The 20,422-nt window shown below is 40.7% G+C and overlaps 1 protein-coding gene across 1 annotated transcript in view; it reads left to right on the top strand.

Moving 5' to 3' along the window:
• LOC107566822 (uncharacterized) overlaps window positions 1-15,803 on the top strand; it is a 21,498-nt gene extending 5,695 nt beyond the window's left edge. The window contains exons 11-34 of the mRNA XM_016252369.1: window positions 94-218; window positions 292-417; window positions 1,473-1,666; window positions 1,742-1,833; window positions 2,442-2,572; window positions 2,914-3,041; window positions 3,133-3,253; window positions 3,370-3,582; window positions 3,724-3,894; window positions 3,970-4,107; window positions 8,121-8,170; window positions 8,256-8,388; window positions 8,473-8,555; window positions 9,405-9,531; window positions 9,609-9,799; window positions 10,054-10,144; window positions 10,240-10,375; window positions 10,975-11,156; window positions 12,318-12,473; window positions 13,554-13,687; window positions 13,776-13,909; window positions 14,691-14,785; window positions 14,867-15,203; window positions 15,302-15,803. Of these exons, the coding sequence (XP_016107855.1) occupies window positions 94-218; window positions 292-417; window positions 1,473-1,666; window positions 1,742-1,833; window positions 2,442-2,572; window positions 2,914-3,041; window positions 3,133-3,253; window positions 3,370-3,582; window positions 3,724-3,894; window positions 3,970-4,107; window positions 8,121-8,170; window positions 8,256-8,388; window positions 8,473-8,555; window positions 9,405-9,531; window positions 9,609-9,799; window positions 10,054-10,144; window positions 10,240-10,375; window positions 10,975-11,156; window positions 12,318-12,473; window positions 13,554-13,687; window positions 13,776-13,909; window positions 14,691-14,785; window positions 14,867-15,203; window positions 15,302-15,378 (3,365 nt within the window). The 3' untranslated portion in view covers window positions 15,379-15,803. The remainder of the gene's footprint in view (window positions 1-93; window positions 219-291; window positions 418-1,472; window positions 1,667-1,741; window positions 1,834-2,441; window positions 2,573-2,913; window positions 3,042-3,132; window positions 3,254-3,369; window positions 3,583-3,723; window positions 3,895-3,969; window positions 4,108-8,120; window positions 8,171-8,255; window positions 8,389-8,472; window positions 8,556-9,404; window positions 9,532-9,608; window positions 9,800-10,053; window positions 10,145-10,239; window positions 10,376-10,974; window positions 11,157-12,317; window positions 12,474-13,553; window positions 13,688-13,775; window positions 13,910-14,690; window positions 14,786-14,866; window positions 15,204-15,301) is intronic.
• The last annotated feature ends 4,619 nt before the right edge of the window (window positions 15,804-20,422 follow it).

Below are 20,422 nucleotides of genomic sequence, written 5' to 3'. Positions count from 1 at the left end.
AGAACAGTACAACTTAGGCATAACCAGAGTTTTTCAAATATTGTTTTTATATAAAATGGTTGGTTTGTTTGTTTGTCTATTTTTTTCCTGCAGATGCTCCTCTTCGCTGTTATGTCAGTGGCAGTTTCTACCTCTTCCTCAAGTCTTTCTTCCTCCAGTTTGGATTTCCAGACCTCAACACCTTCCAGTCTCTGATCTCTGTGGACAGGAGGCCTGAGGTACATCAGCGTTCCTCTATTGCTCGATCTCTTTCCATCGCAGCTCTTCTGATCCGTGCGTTTCCTCCCGCAGCTGCTGGGCTCCATCTCTACAGCCGAGCTGAGTGAGTTCCTGAACAGGCCTCAGACGCTCGGAGACGGGTCGGGACTCTGCCATCTGCTCAGCCAGTACAACCAGACTGCACGCTATCTGGAGACGGTAGGTCTTTCAGATGCCCTTGAGCTGTGTTCCAGCACACGCTAGCTGTCTACCTAGTGTGCTTACATCGTAGGCAGACTCCTGATGTGAAGACGGCACAGTTATGTTGCCATGCAAGATTCCTCGTTTTGGCCAAAATCAAAGGCAGCAATGCACATTTCCTTTGGATGTGGATATAGTTCATTGCAACAAGCTCAGTGGAAAAAAATTCAAGATGCCAGATAGACTTGAGAGATTTTAAGAATCGTATTCATATTATTCAGTGCTTAAAATATGGAAAAAAGATTTGCTATTGTTTTGTACAGGTTTGAGTCTGGCCTGTCTCACCTCCCAAGGCTGGAAAACACTACGTGACTTAAAATCTGAACATATGAAAACACTAGACATCATTCACTTTCAGAGAAAAACTGGTCATCACACACTAAATGACAAAACAAACGGGTTGCATGAAAAAATGTGTTTTAAATTGTCTGAAAATATCAAATGTATTTGACGTCCTCTGACTGAACGGGATCAGAGTCTGAAGCTAGAATCCATCATACACAACACTTTCTCTGTGAAATCTGTTAACTTGAACCTGCAGACTGGCTCTGACTTTCTGCAGCTACGCAAAAGTCTGGGAAGAAGCCGTATGGTGTATTCCAGCCTTTAGTCAGATCCTATGTCTGCTTCACAGTGCGATGTCACCGATTGGGGAAGAAACACAGTCTCGAGATAGATTTTTTAAAAGTTTAAAACCTTTATCATGAGCGCTGTGATTTTAGAACATCGTATCATGTGCGAGATGGTGCAAAAGACTGGAGCGCAATAGTTAAACACATCCGTCTAGTGCGTTTACATAGGAAAACCTGGAATGGAAACTTGTGTGCTGTGTAAAGGTAGCTGCTTATTGAGCTGCCTGATGAGTACCCTCAGTGTAGTACTTGTTTTGAGCACAAAAATGGTGTATTTATATTGTTTTGAAGGAGGTTTAGTATTTTTCCTCGACGCTGAAGATCACGTCTCTGCAGTTCAGAGTCTCTGTGTTAAGCTTTCCATCTCTCTCTGTCCCGCAGGAGCCGCTGGAATCCATGGGTTTGGCCCGGCAGGTGTTGTCCTGCGTCTGGCCTGGAGTTCTGAAGCTGGAGATCCAGTCTGAGGTGGATCAGTGGTTTGACCATCGACTCGTGCAATACCTGCCTCTGCTCAGCTCACAGCTCATCAGCCCTGCACAGCTCAGCAGCGCCGCCTGTCTGCCCTACAGGAAACTGTGAGCGCTCACACATCACTAAATACCTCCACACAAACACCTCGCATTATACTAAGCAGTTGTCTGTGTGTGCAGTGTTTCAGTTCTCGGAAACAACTACAACTTCTCCAGAACTGACTTCACCCCAGAGGATGTTTACAGCTCCATGAAGGTGTATCTCACAAATGGTAAGAATATGTACTTTGTATTTATATTTCATTTGACAAGTACAGTAAACCGGAATATTTATATCTCCTGACCCAGAGAGAGCAGTTCTCATGTATAGATGTGAAACCGCTTCACAAACAGTCTTTTCAGCCACGCAGTATTATTATTTCTGTGTTAGACACATTCAAATTATCACAGAAGTACTGGGATAAAAGTTTATAGTTTGAATAGAAATACTGATGTCTATATATGATAAATCACCTTCTGAAGAGTAATTTGGCACTTTTTATAAAGATTGTATTGATAACATTACACCAGTGGGTGGCGACAAGTGACTGTTAAAAATGTGTTTGTCATTGAATCATTCATTCAAGAGGTTTGTTCAAAAACACAGATTCTTCTAGTAATGAACCAAGGTAAGTATTTACAAATGAATCATTGAATCATTCATTCAAACATTTTATTTTTTACGTTAATTTGTTCAAATGAATATAATGAAAACAAAAAAGAAAACAGAATAGTGGGAGAATTGTGATCTCTATTTAAAAAAGAGATTCTCAATCTATCCAGACTTGTTCAGCTGTAGTATGTGTGTATGTTTACATCGTGTGTGTGTGTGTGTGTACAGGTGGCTCACCGCGTTGCTATAATGCCTCCGATCCTCAGCTGAACTCCACAAACTGGCTTGTGAGCTACATTGGCGTCTTCATCAGATACGTCAATCTGTCTGACCTTAACTCTTTCGTGTCGTCTGACGAGGTAACAAATGCACTATGTCTGTCCCCTAATGGAGTTTAGGTTCCTTGCCACTTTCACCTTTGGCTTGGTTAGTTGGGTTTACATGAAACTTAACGTGACGGCACGACACTCTCTGATGAGAACTGTATAATTGCGCTATTGTCTCCTCCTTTACCGCTGAAATTGAATTTGCCTCAAATTTGATGATTTTGCGTCACTGATTCTGTTGTTTTCCTGGTTATTTCTTTGAATCTGCTTCAACACAACATGTATTATATAAAGCACGATAGAAATAAATATGACTTGACTTGAGCATCTCTGAGAAGTGTTTCCAGTAACGGCGCTCTTGTGTTGTTCTGTAGATTGGTGTGTTCTTGGAAAACCCGGAGAACCTTCAGCTGCTCAATGGTACTGTGACGATCCAGTCCAGCGTAGCCAACTACTACGTAACACAGCTGTACAATCAGAACCCGTCCTTCAACCCCATCAGGTGTGCAGCTGGTCTGGTCAAATCACACCTAAAGCAGAGCAACTGTAAAATCTGAATCTAGCCTACAGCTTCACGTGTGTTTATGTTACAGGCTGCCAGGCCAATTCCTGTGTGGAATTCCTTCATTTGCGTTAGAGCCTCTAGGAGCAGACAACAGTTTGGTACTAATCCAGCGGATCAACATGTTCTGTAATGGAACCGAGAGCCCTGAGGTAATTAATCAATCCGGTCAGTCAGCCGGTCAGTCAGTCCATCAATCAATCAATCAATCAATCAATCAATTCATTGATCAGTTGGCCTCATTTGACCTGCTTCATCTTCGTTTCAGATCACGTCTGCTCTCGCGACCAATCTCCCTTCGCTCTCCTCCTCCACCATCCAGCTGCTCGGCAGTCAGAGCGTGGGCCTGACGGAGGCCCAGATAAGCTCCGCCTCCGCTGATGTCATCAAGGGCGCACTCTCGACCCTCAGCGCCGTCGACGGCTGGAATCAGGGCCAAGCCAACGCAGTCATACAGACTCTCATCGAGTCTGATTTTCCAGTGAGTCTAAATAACGCTTCCAGCTGCATTTTTGAGTTGGAGCTGAATATCACAAAACTGTTAACTGACATAGAATATAAAAAAATAAATAAGACAACATTTCTGAGAAATTAAACCAGCGAACTTCTGGATGTTTTTCAGTTGAACACCAGCTCCTCGCTGCTGTCTCTCGGGACGCTCGTCAAGGGCGTTCCGGCGGAAACCATCTCCAGCATTGAATCTTCAGAGCTCCTGGCCATATCCCAAAATCCCACATTCATCAGCAACATCCTCTCAGCGCCAGAAATCCTGCAGCTGGTTTATGTCATGAAGGCATGTGTTTAACCAAGTAACGGTCACCTCTACATCTGAACCTTCTCTCAGATTCTATCATCCTTTCCTCCTCAGATCGTGTCTATAGATGAAACTAAAGTCATCGAGAATGTTCCGGACGCATTGGCTGGCTCGATCCCGCGCGTCTTGTTGATCTCTCAGGAGTCTGTGAATGTCACTCTGATCAATCAGAAGCAATGGACACAGGAGCAGGTGCCGACATTTCTTCTGTGTTTATTTCATATGACCTGTGCTTTTTACACTGTTTTAATGATGATGGAAGAGTAAAAACTTCTGTTCCTACGATGGTGTTCGGGTCAAGTTGACCCCCCTGGTTTCTATGCAGTTCACCACAAATCACCACTATGAAAAATCATGTAAAAACAGAAAACCCGGTAACATTGCAATAATGTTGTATTTGTTAACATTAGTTATCTACATTAGTTAACATGAACTAACAATGAAAAATACCTCTAAAGCTTGTATTAAACTTAATGTCAATTTCAACATTTACTAATATATGTGATCCTGGACCACAAAACCAGTCATAATGGTCAGTTTTGTAAAAAACTGTTAGGATAGGACAATATTTGGCCGAGATACAAAATTTGAAAATTTGGAATCTGAGGGTGCAAAAAAATCTAAATATTGAGAAAATCATCTTTAAATGTGTCCAAATGAAATGTTAGTTCTGGCAGGTCACATTAGTCAAGCTCGCATCAGCTGACTCTCAGCTGATCCCCATCTATCTATAGGAATACTACACCTATCTAAGCATTCATATATAAAGTCCCTCAGTATTATCAGCAGTTTTCACATTGCTCAATAGCTAATTAAATGGCGAATTCGGCAAGCAAGACACCATCATCACCAGGAATCGGGAATTTAACAAGTGGAATTCATTTCCCCAATGGACTTACCTCCAATTCATTCAAGTTTGTTAACTTGAACACGTGAATTCACCGCACTGATCATAAGCTGCCTGATTCGGAAGTAACTGAGTTAGCATTATTTCACACATTGCTACATTATTGACATGGACTCCACAACATTATGTGACTGACTCAAGAACAAGTTCAGATGGGAACTTCATCCCCAAGAAGGATATCAAGAGATCAAGCATCTACACCACAGCTGCTATGTTTCACTCTCTCGAACGTCTTCACAAGCTCAGTTCCTTTCAGTGCGCTCAGGTTATTGGCAACATGCGTGTTGCTAAGGCTATCTGTGCTACCTATTGCCTTATTAGGCTCAATTAGATGTTTTCAGTTAAATGCTTATATGCGGTACTATCTGTTGGCACTGACTCGTCTCTGCAATGTGCTGCGTTTAAAGGGGGGTCTAATGCCATTTCATGCATGCTGAGTTGTTTACACTGTTAAGGGTTGGATTCTTGTGTGCACGCGTGTATTCAGCGACCTGAGCGAGAGCAAGAGCGCACCGCCCAATGCGTTTGTTCATGGTTACGGAAGTCATCGGCAGCGCTGCATTTACTTGCTCGAGAAGAATGTCTCTAAAGATGTGTGTTTTTGGATGTGAGGAAAAGATAACCTTATTCAGTGTTATATGTACAGTGGATGCGGTTTGTTTTTCCGGGGCAGCAACGGAGTTTCACGAGCGTGTTTGTTGTTCCCGTCACTTCGGTGACGTATGTTTTATAACAAGGTACAATCTGACACTGGATCATCAAACGACTGGATTTGCACATCGTTTGATGCTGAAAGACGGAGCAGTCCCATCGATAAAAGATCCCGGTCATGACTAGGAACTGCTGTAAAACTGCATCAAATGTCTGTGTTTGTTGCCAATCAGCCCGTAAGCGCTCGTGACTCTTCAGCTCCGCCCACGGCTCGCCTCCAGGAGCTCGGCTGTTTTCGGAGAGAATCGTAAACCTGAAGACTCTTCAGAGATGTGAATGATGCAATACTACAAGATTAACATGAGATTGGCCGAAACTGTGTGTTCTGTTCCCTTTAACCTAGTCAAGTCGACTTTATTTTTATAGCACTACAGCACAGATTTAAGCAGCAGGAAATAACGACCATGGTGCAAACTGAATCATTTCTGCTGCGGCGCAGCTCCAAGAGAAAATGGTAAATGGTCGTTGTTCAGTTGAAGTCATCTGCATCCGAAAACCTAGGCTGCTGTCTCGCTGCCAGCGAAGTCATTGGCTGATAGGCAGCGAGACAGCAGCCTAGGTTGTTCATGAAGGTAACTTAAACTGGTATCGTACATGCGTCAGAGGCAGCTTAATGTTCAATGATCTACAACAAACTAGAATGAGCTTTGGTAATAGCTAAGCGAATACTTAATTACTTAATAATACTGATTTCTCGCTAGAAATAACTTCAGACGCCATCTTTATTTTGCTCAACCATCACGGGATAGGACACAAAGGATTGTGGGTATCAAGGCAATGAAGGATACATCTATTCTGCCTTTAAATATCAACCAGATGATGGTATCTCAGGAGGCAGGAATTGAAGCTAACTTTGGATTCGACGTGTCTTGATGCCTTCCTACCTTGAAATGTGTCCTCCAAAGGCAGCATTTTTCAGTTTTGGATGCAGCCGTCTGTTCAGTGTTGATTCTGTTCCTGTATCAGACACGCTTGTTCTGTCTAGTTGTATTGGAAACATGCTTGTTCTTAAGTTTGTTTGTTATTGGGAACATGCTTGTTCTTAAGTTATAGTTGTATTGTCTGGAACATGGTTGTCCCTGAGCTATCTGGCTGTTATTGGAACATGCTTGTTCTAAAAGCTGTAGTCGTATTGGGAACATGCTTGTTCTTAAGCTATCTAGTCGTATTAGGCATATGCTTGTTCTTAAGCTACCTGGTCATTATTGGGAACATGCTTGTTCTTAAGTTATAGCTGTATTGTCGGGAACACACTTGTCCCAGAGCAATCTGGTTGTTACTGGAACATGCTTGTTCTAAAAGCTGTAGTCGTATTGGGAACATGCTTGTTCTTAAGCTATCTAGTCGTATTAGGAATATGCTTGTTCTTAAGCTACCTGGTCATTATTGGGAGCATGCTTGTTCTTAAGTTATAGCTATATTGTTGGGAACATGCTTGTTCCAGAGCAATCTGGTCGTTATTGGAACATGCTTGTTTTTTAAGCAGTGGTTGAATTGGAAACATGTTTTTCTTAAGTCTACCTATTGTTATTGAGAACATGTTGTTTAAGCTTTTAAGGTATTGGAAATATTCATTAGGTCATCTGTTAAAGGCAACACGATTTTTGGCAACATATTTGTTTTTGGTCATTGGTTAAGGGCAACATGCTTGTTGCTTAAGGCTTTGATATTTTGATATCAGTTTGTGTTGGGGGATATCAGCATATGGTTTTGTTTTGGGGGGTTATTGCTGCTCTCCCTGCTCTCATCCATGCTAGGCTGCATGGATGCGCAGGGAGTTCTTGACCAGAACAGAATCATACCACCAATCCAAACTGTATGCTAATTGTCAATTATCTTTGATGATAGTGGTTCTAACAGAAATTAAGTTTTGATATTTTTACACAAGGAAATTTGCAAAATATACAAAATATCTTCATGGAATATGATATTTACTTAATATCCTAATGATTTTTGGTATTAAAGAAAAATCCATAATTTTGACCCATACAGTGTATTGTTGGCTATTGCTACAAATATGCCTGTGCTGCTTATGACTGCTTCTGTGCTCCAGGGTCACATATTAAAATCAAAAGCTGTAGCTGTTAATATTATTGGAAGCAAGTTAGGGGAACACATATTCACTATCAACTAGAGTTTTCCCACAACAAACTCCTAATTTGCTGGCTATTGATAGTTTAAAGTGTAGTTGTATGTTGTAGGTTTAAGGGATCCAGAATATGGTCATGCAGAAAAAGGCAGGAATATGTGCTTTATAAGGACTAATAAACAGCTGATATGCTAGTATTTTGCATGCTACTAAGCAACTAGATAATAGTGTTCCTGATTATGAAGAGTTACTGTATTACTTAATCGACCTGAACATGAACTTCCAATTAACATTTTTATTGTTGTTAACTAACGTTAACAAAGGTGAATAAATAGTGTACAAAATGTATCACTCATGGTTAGTTAATGCATTAACTACGTTTACTAATTGGAGCTTACTGTTAAGTGTCTCTGAAAACCCTTATTTGAACTTGTCAGAGACTGAAAAAAAAAAAAAAATATGTGAGAAATTTGTGAGAGATTTTCTGTCGTGTCGCAGGCCGTGATGCTGTTCGGCGCCGTGGCGAGTCTCACTGAGGACACTGAGGAGTGAGTGATTCTTCACACTTATGCTCTTTCACAGACAGTACAGACGCAGCAGGTGTTTTATGAGTGTGTTTGTCTCCCTCTGCAGGCTGTCTGAGGAGCTGCTGCAGGGCTTCACCTGCACGTCTGTCCGGACGCTCGCCGAGCCCAAGGTCAAGCAGCTGGTCAAAGCCTGCAGACGTCGGTCGGGACGGCAGAAGGTCCAGCTGAAGGAGAGTCAGGTACACACCTTACTCACGTCCGCTCAGGACTTACGTCTGCGTCTGTGAGGTTTACCATTAAACTCTTTAATTGTTGTATTCTAGCTGATGTGCATGTACAACTACATGAAAGACGAGACTTCGCCAAGCTTCACCGATTTACCTTCAGACATCCTGCTTTACTACAAGTGAGTACCTTGCAACTGAAAGTAAAGTTGAATAATCCAAGACAGAAAACAAACGAGTATTGGTATCGTACCAAATCTCAGCTGCGCAGAAGAGGTGTTTCACTACTTCACCAATTATTACCGATTACAATTATGGATGCCACAATTACGTAATCATTCAAAGCTGCAATTAATCATTCAAAGTCCACTTATGTTATTCTGCGTTCTTATGATGCGTTTATTTCTTTCTACATGTTATCTTAAGGGTTTTTCCATGGTTTTAGTTTTAGTTTTAGTATAGCATTATAATACCATTCATATTTTTACTTTTTTATAATTTAAAGAAGAAACCAATCCGATGTGTAGTTGACATTTGAGGCTTATTACTATGGAAAAGCACTAAAAGTTTTTCAGTTAGAGTGTTTTCAGCTTGTTTATTTTCATATAAAAATACGGCATGTAGTTGCATCAAACAATGGTATAAACATCATTCAATGTAAATTGTGATAATCGTAATTAATAATTGCAATTACAATTTCAAGGGAATAATCAACAATTATGATTTTTGTCATAATCGTGCAGCCCTACTTGTGCATGTTGTGCTCTTGGACAACAGACTCCACAAAGAGTGACAAGAATTAGACATGGTCATTACTGAAGTACACAAATTACAATTAAAAATGACAAATTCCTAAACATCCTCTTCTTTATGAGTGTCCTTTTATTTCATTTATGAATGTTTGACTATTTTTGCTTTATTCTTGATACCTAACTTCTCTCTTTCAGAGTGTTTGTTTGATTTTCTTGTCGTCTGTGGTTTGGTTTGTCCATCTATTCGTTTGTGGTAATTTGTTGATGTTTGTCGATCAGCTATGAGCAGGTGGAGAAGGCGAACTGCCGCTCGTATTTCAGCGCTGTGGGCACGGCAGATTACTCTGTTCTTTCCAGTGTCCTTGACAAACAGAAGACTCTGTTCAACAACGCACAAAACTGTCTGGTGAGCAGCTCACACACACACTCACGCACACAGCATTTCTACCCCAGACTCTTGTAAACGTGTGTATGTTGTTGTAGGGTATTTCAGGTCAAAGGTTAAGCAAGGATCACGTGGAGGTTCTGGGTAACCTGACCTGCACTCTCGACCCCGTCTACATCCAAAACTCTGATCCAGCCATCATTGAGAGCCTGAAGAAGTGCCACGATCTGTCCGACGATCAGATCAGCGCTGTGCAATCGCTGCTGCTCTCAGGAGAAACTGTCTATGGGTGAGAAAAATCATGCAAAGAGCTCTTCATTTACAGTTCAGTCATTCAGCAAACTTGAGTTGACTGTGATCATTAGAATTATTGCACAGAACTGCACACGTGATATGAAACAAACATCAGAAAACTCTACAGGGTTTATTATGAGTGTTACTGTCAATGAATTAAATAACGTGTTTATGAAACAGTGTGTTTATTACTGTAAGGCTGTCTGTTTAGTGTAAAGCGCTGTATAAATGAACTCTGTTGGGTTTCAGGAAATCTTCTGGTTGGGATCAGCAGACGCTGGAGCGCCTCGACACCCTGCCACTGTACTTCACTGACGACTTCTGGAGCCGCTTCAGCGCCGTAAGAACGCTTATTCTCTGACTCATCCTTCCTTCATTGGTTCCAGGTGTGTCAACTGCTGCTTTATTTATGTGTTGTGTGTGTGTGTGTTCCAGCCTGTGAAGAGAAAGTACATGAAGGTGTTCATGCCATTCCTGAGGACGAGAAACACGGAGAAGCCGAAACTAAAGAAGCTCTTTAAAAACTGCAACGCTGAGTTAGACGCTCGAAGCAGAATCGGGCGCTCTGCAGGTAAATCACACACACACGATGACTTATAAGAATGATAATATATTGCAAGTCATATAATTTATCATTAAGATATATTATGTGTAATTAAATTGATAGTACATTATATATTTAAAGGATAATTGCTGCAAGCAGCAATGATGTAGATGATAACTTTTGACCAGTATGTGATCAAAAGACTTGAAATTTGGTGAATACTTTAAGAGCACAGAGATGATGACAGGTTTCAAGTTTGGTTTTAATACATCAAATCATTTCAAAGATACAGCCAGACCGCCTGCCTGCCATCTACACCACCAGCTTTGGTATTTAATTGGCATTTTACAGTCAAATCCAAGATTATTTACATAAATCACTGTGGATAATACCTTGGAAAGGCATATGGAGTTCAGACAATCATAGGAATACATAGAGGCATGAAGCTGCTGTTGATTATTGCCTCAGAAAGCCAATCAGAGGAAGAAGTAGAAGAAGAATAACTAGGATGCTTAAACTGGGCCAAATAATAGTTGACATGTGACGGTGAACCTCTGTGACATAAAGAGGAGTGTTTTATAGCTGTCACAGGATTGTTTGACCGTGTTGATGTTTGTGTCGGTCAGACTGCACCGCGGGAAACATCACGGAAGCCACGATCACAGACGCCTCGTTCCCCTTCGGCTACACCGCGGCCCAGTTCGATGCCTGTATGAGCACCAGGGTCCTCAGAGATAACCTGGCCGCCATCACGGAGAAGGTGGATGACAACGACTTCCAGAGAATTATTCTGAGCAAGCTGAAGCAGGTAAGTGAGCTGATTACATTTACATTTACATTTAGTCATTTGGCAGATGCTATTATCCAAAGCGACTTACAAAGTAGAAGCAAACAGACCAACGAGAGAGCAACAATATACAAGTGCTGTGACAAGTCTCAGTTAGTCTAGCACAGTGCACATAACAAGGATTTAAAAAAAAATGTTTATAGATAAATTCGACCAAAACGAATAGAATAGAATGGGTAAGTGCTAGTATTAGTTGGTCAGGTGCTGGCGAAAAAGATGTGTCTTTTAGATGTTTTTTTGAAAATGGCTGCTCGGATTGAGATAGGCAGGTTGTTCACCAGCTGGGGACAGTCCAGGAAAAGGTCTGTAAGAGTGATTTTGTGCTTCTTTGGGATGGCACCAGAAGGCGCCGTTCACTTGCAGAACACAAGCTTCTGCAGGGCGTGTAGGTCTGAACTAGCGAGTTTATGTATATTGGTGCAGCACCAGTGGTTGTCTTGTAGGCAAGCACCAGTACCTTGAATTTGATGCGAGCAGCTATTGGTAGTCAGTGCAAACTGATGAAGAGAGGTGTGACGTGAGCTTTCTTCGGCTCGTTGAAGACCACTCTGGCTGCTGCATTCTGGATCAGTTGCAGAGGCTTGATAGTGCATGCGGGAAGGCCCGCCAAGAGAGCATTACAATAGTCCAGTCTGGAGAGAACAAGAGCTTGGACAAGCAGTTGTGCAGCTTGCTCTGATAGGAAGGGTCTAATCATCCTAATGTTGTATAAGGCAAGCCTGCAGGAACGGGTTGTTGTAGCATTATGGTCTGTGAAGCTTAACCGATCATCGATCACAACTCCAAGGTTCCTGGCTGTCCTGGAAGGACTTATGGTGGACGAACCCAGCTGTATAGTGACGTTGTGATGAAATGCTGCGTTGGCAGAGACCACGAGCAGTTCTGTCTTAGCAAGGTTGAGTTGAAGGTGATGGTCCTTCATCCAGCTAGAAATGTCTGTCAGAAGGCTACAATGTGAACAGCTACTGTCGGATCATCTGGTTGGAATGAGAAGTAGAGTTAAGTGTCATCAGCATAGCAGTGATAAGAAAAGCCATGCGTCTGAATGACAGAACCTAGTGACGACATGTAGATGGAGAAGAGAAGTGGTCCAAGCACTAAGCCTTGGACGCTGTGTTCCAGGTGTATCCGGCTGGACTCTCCGACAGCACGCTGCAGTTACTTGCGTCTGTCTCACGGCAAGCCACGGTCGACGAGATCAGGACCTGGAGCATCACCAGCATCGACACGCTGGCCGCGCTGATGGACTCAAACAACGGAGAATGGGACAAAGACAAGGTGTGTGCTTTTCTGTGACTAAAACTACCTTAACTACATTAATTCCCTGCCGAGAAAAACTGCTAAAAGCTAAGCTGGTTATCTGGTCATAGCTGGTCAGCAGGCTGGTTTTAGAGGGGGTTTGGCCACATCTTTAGCCGGTCAGGCTGGGAGACCAGCTAAAACTAGCTACTTCCAGCTTAAACCAGCTAAGACCAGCCAACCAGCTTAGGTTGTTTTGTTTTTTTCAGCAGGGTTAACATGAACTAACAATGGAAAATATTTTTAAAGCATTTATTAATGTTAGTTCACATTAATCTCAACATTTACTAAGATATTATTAAAGTTAAAAGTTGTATTTGTTAACAGTTGTTGATGCACTGTGAACTAACATGAACAATTAACTCTTTTATTAACTAACATTAACAAAGGTTAATAATTGCTGCAAAACACATTGCAGTAACACTTTATTTTAAGGTATCCTTGTTACACGTTGCATGTACTTACTATTATAATAACAATAAATCATTCATAATTACATGCAAGTAACCCTAAGCCATGCCATAATCCTTACCCTAACCATATAGTAAGTACATGGAGTTAATTAATATTACTCAGTACTTGTATACTAAATGTATAATTACACTGTAACAAGGACACCTCAAAATAAAGTATAACCCATAAACCTTATGTTAACTAATGCATAAATTACTATCAACAAATGAGACCTTATTGTAGCGTGCTATACTTTACCATAAGGTTTAATTTGTTAATATTAGATTACTATATTAGGTAACATATAACTACGATTGTTAAATGCTTTGGGACATTTTTTTTCGTGTTCATGTTAATTTCTACATTCTGCTAAATGCATAAATGTAAATTATTTAATGGACCTGAGCTAATGTGAACTAACAATGAACATTTGTATTTTTATTAACTAATTGTTAATGTTAGGTAACACATGAGCTAATGTTAACTATTGTGAAGTGTTGTCATAAAATGAAGGACAAAATAACATTTGTTAGACATTACAGTGAACATGAAATGTTGGAAGTGATGAGCGGAGCTAGATAACCTGTGTGTGTGTGTGTGTTGTAGAGTAAGGAGGTGATCCTCAGGTATCTGAGTGTGACCGGTCACACTTTAGGCACTAACGAGCTGAACGTCATCGGCTCCAACATCTGCGCACTGAACATCTCAACACTTCAGAGCATCACAGCAAGAGACCTGAGGTACTGCACACACTCAAACCCTCGCTCACACAGTCGTTTGCCAGCTCACTTCATTCAGTAATTCATGTCTCTCTCTCCTCGTGTGCAGCAATGCCGAAGTTCTGGATCTATCCTTGTGTTCATATGAGCAGAAATCAGTTCTGTACAGCACTGCCAAGTCCTCGTTCAGAGCTCAACGCAGCAACGGCCCCATTTACTTCCACCTCATCAGCCCTTACCTCGGTAAAAAACACACACACACACACACACACACACACACACACACAGAGATATCTCATATACTCAGTGGGTTTGTACAGAAGTGATGTTTGCTAAAGTTAACTCAACTCTAACCCACCCTTAACCTTTTAACTGTCAGTCCCACTTTTTATGCATTGACCTGAAAATGACATTTCCAACTTAAACTGTCATAAATCTTACATTCTTTGGAGCACAGACTTAAGGCTTTACTTTTAAACATGTTAAATTGATTTTACAAAACATGTGTAAAACCTAAAGCTGCTAGAAATTCAAAGCTACAAAACTAAAGATGTGTTCCAAATTTAAGGTTGATATCTTTAAAATGAGCTTTCAGTAAAACTTAAATTCCGTGTAGTACCAAACCTTTCCACTAGGCTCTAGCGGTGAGCCATTTTAGGAAAAACTCATAGCCCTCTATGAACTGAGCAATCTGAACCATACATTTCCGTTTTAGAATAATATGGCAATATTTGGTTTTAATTCAACCTCAAACAGCATAAAGAACATGCAGAAAGTGTGAGTTATAGTTCGCATTTGAGACATGATGCATCATAAATGGAGAATCTGTTTTTTAGGCATTATTCTAAGCATTTTTAGACAGAAAACTAGAATGGATATCATCCTTTGCACTATTACATGAAACCTAACCAAAGGATCTATCGAGGTTTGCATAATTTTACATGTGCGTTGCTTTTTCATAATAAAGCGTGTGTGTGTGTGTGTGTGTGTGTGCGTGTGTGTGTGTGTGTGTGTGTGTGTGTAGGTGGCGCGCCAGTTGAGGATGTGAGGGCTTTGGCCTCTTCAAACATCACTATGGACATCAGCACCTTCAGGAGCCTCAGCATACCTGTTGTGACGGTAACACACGCTCACACACACACACACACACGTTCCTCTCAGTGTGGATGTGAGTGTGACTGTATGCCGCGTGTGTTTCAGGGTCTGAGCGTGTCTGATGTGCGTGCTCTCATGGGTTCGGCTGTGGCCGATCTGAAGGTGTTTGAGAAGGACTCTGTGGTTCAGGCCTGGATCTCCTCACAGCCGCAGTCTCAGTTAGACACGCTGAACGTGGGTCTGCATGGAGGCCGAGCCGATCCCAGCACATCTGCACCCGCCACCGTCCAAAACAACAGCCCCGCTAACAACAGCCCCGCTAACAGCAGCCCCGCTAACAACAGCCCCGCTAACAACAGCCCCGCTAACAGCAGCGTCACGGGCAGCGGCACGCAGTCAACGGCTCCCAGCCAATCAGCTGCAGCGACTGTCACTGTACAGGGTAAAGCCACACCCACTCTCTCTGATCCCCTGAGATTCTTCATCAGACCCGTGTGTGATCAGTCGAGCGCTAATGATGTGTGTGTGTGTATGTTTCAGGGTCTGCATCAGCTCTTCGTCTCGGTCCAGGCCTGTGGCTCGTCGTGTCCTGTGTGTGGCTTCTGATCTTCACATGATACATGATACAATATCCATAATCAAAAATCTATGAAATTATAATCAGAAATCAGTTAGAGTAACACAAGTGCTCCATTGGATCAATAATGAAACATCAGAAATGAATCAGAGCAATATTAGATTGATATCAGTACTTAATATTAGTTGATTTTTGTGTCTCTCTTGTGTCTTTATAATCGTATTTGTTCTGAAGTTATGTTTAATTTAATTTGTAATGATTGTATAAAAAATCTGTGAACTTATTTAAAACATAAGTCTAGTCTAATAAAAATATTTACACATTTTCTGACAAAAATGAAGGAAATCACAATTTTGTTAAATTAATATGATAGAATAGCAAATTATTTTGAGCCTTAATAGTAGAATATTATTTTCACATTCACTGTTACTGTAAAATTATTATTTTTGTTTTCAATAAAAATTTACATGCATCTTACGACTGATAAATGTGAGTGAATTACCAAAATACCTATCTTCACTCACAGATCTCTCTCTGTGTGTGTGCGTGTGTGTGTGTGTCTGTCTGTTTGTACCTTTTTTTAAATTTTATTATAAATTTTTTTATAAACACTTTTATAACATTTGTTATAAAATTACTATTGTAACAAATGTGAGCACTTTTACTGTACTGAAGTATAAAGAATAGCAAGTGCAGGAAGTCACAAAGTCTCATGTCATTTAAAAAATAAATAAGCCCAGACACCAACAGCCTATAATACAGCGCCTTGCGAAAGTATTCATTTTTTTCACATTTTACGTTGCTGCTTTATGTTAAACTGCTTTAAATTACTTTTTTTCCACATCAACCTACACTCCATACACCATAATGACAAAGCAAATAAAACAAACAAAAAAACAAACATTTTTTTAACATCTTTGCAAATTCCAAGTTTCCATTGCATTAGTATTCATACCCTTTATTTGGAACAGTTGAAAATTAGTTCAAGAGCGTTCATATCACTTGTAGATGTTGCTAAACTTCGAGTGAAGTGAACCTGTGGCAAATTCAATTGAATGGGTATGATTTTGAAAGGCACACACGTCTTAATAAAAGGTCTAACAGCTGATAATGCATTTCAGGGCAAAAAAAATGCACCAAAATATAGAGATGGCCTTAATGAAAACCCAGTCCAGAGCATTCAGAACCTCAGACTGGGCAGAAGGTTCACCTTCCAACAGGACAATGACCCCAAGCACACAGCAAGAGTGGCTTACAGACAACTCTGTGAATGTCCTTGAGTGGCCCAGCCACAGCCTGAGCTTGAGATGTGCACCTGCCCCCCTCCAACCTAACAGAGCTTGAGAGGTGAACAGGTGAGGTGAAGAAGGACAGATAATTGCCAAATGCTGATGTGCAAAGCTTGTCGCATCATACCCAAAAATACTGGAGGCTGTTAAGGTGCTTCAGCTAACATAAGGCAGCAACATAACAAAACGTGAAAAAAATGCGAAAGAAATACTTTCGCAAGGCACTATATATATATATATATATACAGTGGGGAAAAAAAAGTATTTAGTCAGCCACCAATTGTGCAAGTTCTCCCACTTAAAAAGATGAGAGAGGCCTGTAATTTTCATCATAGGTATACCTCAACTATGAGAGACAAAATGAGAGAAAAAAATCCAGAAAATCACATTGTAGGATTTTTAAAGAATTTATTTGCTTTCTGTTAGGATTTCTAAGAATGCGTGCCTGTGTGTGGTGCTTTCTCTAAAGAAACTAAGGCATAATGCATGATTCTGCTTCAGCTCTTCCTGCTGCAGTGCTTCTGTAGAATCAGAAGAGGACGCCACATGTTCATGCTCATGTCAGAGCACACTTACATTACACTTAAACCAACACTGCTGTGACAAGTCCCAGTTAGTCTAACACTGTGTTTTTAAATAAATAGAAAAATAGAACGTGCTAGTATTAATGGGTCAACTGTTGATGAGCGTCTGTAGTAGATTATAATGAAGAAATGTGTGTTAAAGCACGTACATGGATTATTCAGTAACAAAGTGTGTCCGGCCGGTGAAGTTGGTCAAATCATCCATTTGAAGTTGGGACATCTTCTTAGGTGGATTAATGTACAGTAATAATCCAGTACAGAAAGAAATAAAGTCCACACAAGTCCTCCTCGTTCTCTGTGTGTGAGCTCAGCTCGGTCAAAGAAGACTCCCCCAGTAGCTCAGTCATTGAGCGGTGTGCTTCACCACTGGCTGATCTGGGCTAACCATTCAGCATAATGAAATATAGATTATATCTCAGTACAGGCATTTATTTGTGGATCGTCATCTCTGTTTCAGTCACTCCTCTTCTCGTTCTGATTTTGCCTTCCAGGTCGTCTGTGTGATTCCTCCGGAGCGTCTGCAGCATCTTCCTCTTTTTCTTCTGCAGTCCATAAAGTAAGATCCTCAAGAACTCTCACTAGCTTATTTTATCAACCATGACTGACATGTAAATATGAGGTGAAATGCGGGCCAAATTCCTGAAATCATATTTCACTTTGGTAAAACCTGAGATTGCGTGCCAGAACGCTGTTGGCCCGCACCAATCAGGAAACACTGTGAGAAAATAACTCGAGCACTTGCCTAAAGCTATGAATGCACACCCTGAATGCAACATAACACACTTGAGATGAAAGATTCTGCCCCATGCAGAAATATCAAGGGAAATAGCAGTCAAATGAAATTCAGCTGAAGCTGTGTCTTCTCCGGTGACAGACAGAGAGAGAGAGAGATGAGATTTTGACTCATCATTTCAATGGCAGGCTTTGTCTGGGAAACCAGACCAATGTTCTTGACCAGGTTAACCTTAAATGTCAATACATATGTGAATTAAAAGCATACACATATTTACATTTACATCAGCTGCATCTTTGTGTTTGTTCTGAGGCAGAAAACGCACTGACAGATGCTACAATAGAATGAGTTTCTTTCTTTATCACTTGTGTAATCGATGCCCTATTTGAGTAGGTAAATACTTGAGTCTTTTCTGTTTAACTCAAAGACAGAGAAGCGTTCACAAATATCTCCAGTAGTGCAGACAGTGATAGAATCTCTACAGCAGACTTTTGAGTGAAGCTGCAACGCAAACGAGTGTGTTTCACAGAACATCGAGGGGCTGAGAGCATCGGCTTCATTCCACATGGCTTTCTGTAGCTGGTTAAACTGGCCTGCGAGTGGTTAATAAATAAGACGCAGGATTTAGTGAAATACTTCCTCATTTCAGGACGTCCTCTCACATATTCTGCCTTGCTGTTTCTCAATTCCTTCAATTACAATTCCATTTTCTTTTGTGACTCAGAGGTGCTACTTGTTCTGTTGTTAATTATTGTTATCTTGTGAATTCACGAATATTAATATATATATATATATATATATATATGCCCTCACCTGTTAAGCCCTGTGCTTTGCCCTGTTTCCTCACTTCTGGTATTGATGTTTATTGCTGTAGTTTACTTTTTAGACCTGGCGTTCCCTGCGAACCTCCCTGACCGTTCACTTAGTGTTGCTATACTAGCCAGTGTTAGTGAATACTTGCAGTGTTATGTGTTGTCAATCAAAATGATGATTTGCTGTTGGCTTTCTAAGATATTTTGTTGTTTTTTCTGTTGTTGGTTTTTGTATTTTTGTTATTTTTATTGTTGTTGTTATTATTATTATTTATTATTATGAATTGATCCTTTGTAATTGAGACTGAAGATTGTGAAATGTGGATCTCAGCAGTAACACAGTATGGTATTATCTATGTGTTGTAAATAAAGGTGACTTCAATCTCTCTCTCTCTCTCTCTCTGTGTGTGTGTTTCTCTCTCTCTCTCTCTGTGTGTTTCTCTCTCTCTCTCTCTCTCTCTCTCTCTCTCTCTCTCTCTGTGTGTGTTTCTCTGTCTCTCTCTCTCTCTCTCTCTCGCAATTCAGTTAAGTTTTATCAGCATGACTGTGTAACACAATGTTGCCAAAGCATTAGCATATACATATATATATCTAATAAAAATAAACTATAATAAAAAACAACAACATACTGTAGATAATAAATAAAATCCATCTAAATAGATGAAAAGATAAAGTGAGTTAGTTCAGAGTTAATCGTATTTAACACCTAGCATTGTGAAAGGTTAATACAAATTTAGCAGCTATAGAGCAGCTGTGTTGTCATCTTCTCCAAGTGAGAAGGGCATTTTCTCAGTAAACGATGGAGTCAGGGCTTCAAACCTGGGGAGAAATGTTCCCCTCACCTTGAGATATTTAGCAGAAATCAGATCACAGTGTCTACAGATCCTCTGCTCTTGCTCGGTCCATGTGTGTCTCTGTCTTCCTCTCTCTATTTCTAAATCATGCTTGCTTCATCTGTGTTTGCAGAGGATTTGTCTTTCTTTAAATGGTTTAATCAATAAATAATTGTTCTGTGTAGGGTTTAGTAACATTAGAGTTTATTTCGAAGGTCAAAGTGTGTTTTTAGTGATTCATCATGAGTGTTTTTCTTTAGATTCTTGTCAGTTTCTTTAATAATGTCTGTGGGGCTGCCGCTGTAGTCAGTGAGGAGCTGGCTTTGATGCACCTGTTGAAGAGCGAGCGTGTTTCGAGGATTATATCAGACTGATGGAACTGAACACATCTCTTCTGGATCTCAGTCTTCAGTGGGTAGAAGCCGAATTCAGCTCTGCAGGCATCATTGGACGTGCTTCTGTGGACCCCTAAAATGTTTTTGACGATTTCTAGTTGTAGTTTTTCTATTGAAGTTTGATCCCAATTTTTTTAAATGTAGTACTGGTCCCCAAATTTCACATCCATATAAAAGTATTGGTTTTATTATGGAGTTGTATAATTTAATCCAAGTTTTAATGGCTAGATTTAATTGAGCACATCGTGACTTTATTGCATAAAAATCCCTCCGAGGCTTTTGAGATCCAGACCGAAGCCTCCCGATGCCCAGTAACTGTAGCTCGTGCTGTCTTTATATGTGAGCTGCTGATCGTCTGTTTCTCTGTGCTGTGGGTGGAGTCCGGTGAATGGCAGTATACAGCACAGATTTACTCCGTTCACTTCTTCATGACAAACA

This window comes from Sinocyclocheilus grahami, unplaced genomic scaffold (assembly GCF_001515645.1).
Source record: "Sinocyclocheilus grahami isolate Dianchi unplaced genomic scaffold, SAMN03320097.WGS_v1.1 scaffold1102.1, whole genome shotgun sequence".
NCBI classification, from domain to species: Eukaryota; Metazoa; Chordata; class Actinopteri; order Cypriniformes; family Cyprinidae; genus Sinocyclocheilus; species Sinocyclocheilus grahami.
Note: the sequence above shows the minus strand (reverse complement) of the source record. Positions and strands in the feature narration are given on the sequence as shown.